The following is a 1596-nucleotide window of genomic DNA, read 5'->3' as shown; positions in this document are numbered from 1 at the left end:
TAACCGCAGCGACAGAAGTGAAATCGACGAGTTGAAGAAAAAGGTCGACGAACTGACAAAACAGCTCGAAGAGGTAACAAAATGGCGCAGAGAAACGCTAAGCCGAAATCGCTCCCCAAGCCCACGCGCAAACGAGTACATGTCGGCCAGACGGATGCAACGCACACCATCAAGAGGCAGAGCGGCACCGTCAAGATGGATCTGCAAGTATCACTATAAATTCGGTGCAAAGGCGAACAAATGCGAGCGCCACAAGTACAATGACACGAGTTGCCAGTGCATTTTTTTAGAAGAAAGCGAGAGCGAGAACTAGAACCTGTGATTCCATCTCGCCACTCGCCAAGCCAAGCAAACACGCCGAAACCAATACTAAAATCCCCCAGATACGGCAATAAAAAAACACACACACGCAAAGTGCGATTTGCTGTACCCATACCATCAACCAGCGACGTTACGGATACACACAACAAAAGCCAATCGATCGAGCGAATATATATTCACGACGAACGATCCGGGAATAACCCAAGGAGCCACGAATTTTCGGATCGTCAGCGCGCTGCCGACAATCGTCCGTTGACGGACGGTGTTCGTCACTCCGCTGACGACAATTGTCCGTTGACGGACGGTGAAACGGACGGTGAAAGTCTCAGCTAAATGGACACCCAAAGCTCATTCTGACAAAGGTTATTTTATTGCAAACTAAATGACAGATTCGATTTGTTTGTTTACATTAGAACGGTGTATCGCATCGTGTGTGTTATGTGTGTTTGCCAAACATTCTGCGTAATTTTTAATATTTAATTTTTTTAATATTTTGCATGCGCTATAATTTTCAACAAAGCTTTATAGCAAGATAAAATACCCTTTCCATAAACTGAGCTTTTTTGACAATCGTCCGTTATACCGTCCGTTTCTGCTGTTTTAGGGCGTCCGACGGACGGTGAAACGGACGTCCGACGGACGTCCGTCGGACGGTAAAACGGACGGTAAAACGGACATAGTGCTCCTTGGGAACCGCTGTCTTGCGTCAGTCGGCTAACACCACTCGTCAAGTAAACTTTTAAGAGTTTTCATTGTTAGTCCCGGGACTTTTTGAACTATGTGCTATATTTCAATGTTTTCCGTCGGATCGTTCGGCGGCACTACGTTCATGCCCTGAGATTTTCTTTTCATATATATTACGACCCCAGCTAGCACTGCGGTGATCACAACCATTGCACCAACAATGAGGCCAATGAGGAGTGCGTTGTTGGACCCACTTCCGTCCCTTTCCGGCTCAGTGTCGAAAGCTTTCGTCCCACCACTAGTGCCCACCGATGGTCTCGTTGTAGGAACCGTCGCCGGTGCTTCAGTGATTTTCGGTGGAACTGCGGGCATAGGCAAACCCAGACTGTCAGCCTGGCAGCACATGTTTGCGATCGAGCGATATTCCAGTTTGCACGCTTCCGGCTCCGACGGCTCGACCGCCTCGACGTTGTTCTTCTTTAAATGATCCAGCAGCGGTTGCAGAAGAGAGCACTTGAAATCATTGCCCTCGAGATGGATTTGTTTCAGGGCGGGAAAATCGCTACGAATGTTCGAAATACTTAAATCGGT

The 1596-nt window shown here is 47.9% G+C and overlaps 1 protein-coding gene across 1 annotated transcript; it reads right to left on the bottom strand.

The window, feature by feature from the left end:
- Nucleotides 1–760: 760 nt before the first annotated feature.
- On the bottom strand, nucleotides 761–1590 carry LOC128277126 (uncharacterized; the record flags this gene model as incomplete). The annotated part of the gene is made up of 1 exon (XM_053015576.1): nucleotides 761–1590. A coding segment is annotated over one exon (486 nt), but the record flags the coding sequence as incomplete, so codon positions are not given.
- Between the last annotated feature and the right edge of the window lie 6 nt (nucleotides 1591–1596).

Source organism: Anopheles cruzii, unplaced genomic scaffold, assembly GCF_943734635.1.
Source record: "Anopheles cruzii unplaced genomic scaffold, idAnoCruzAS_RS32_06 scaffold04078_ctg1, whole genome shotgun sequence".
Lineage (NCBI taxonomy): Eukaryota > Metazoa > Arthropoda > Insecta > Diptera > Culicidae > Anopheles > Anopheles cruzii.
The sequence above is the reverse complement of the archived record's forward strand: the minus strand, read 5'-3'. Positions and strand labels throughout refer to the sequence as shown.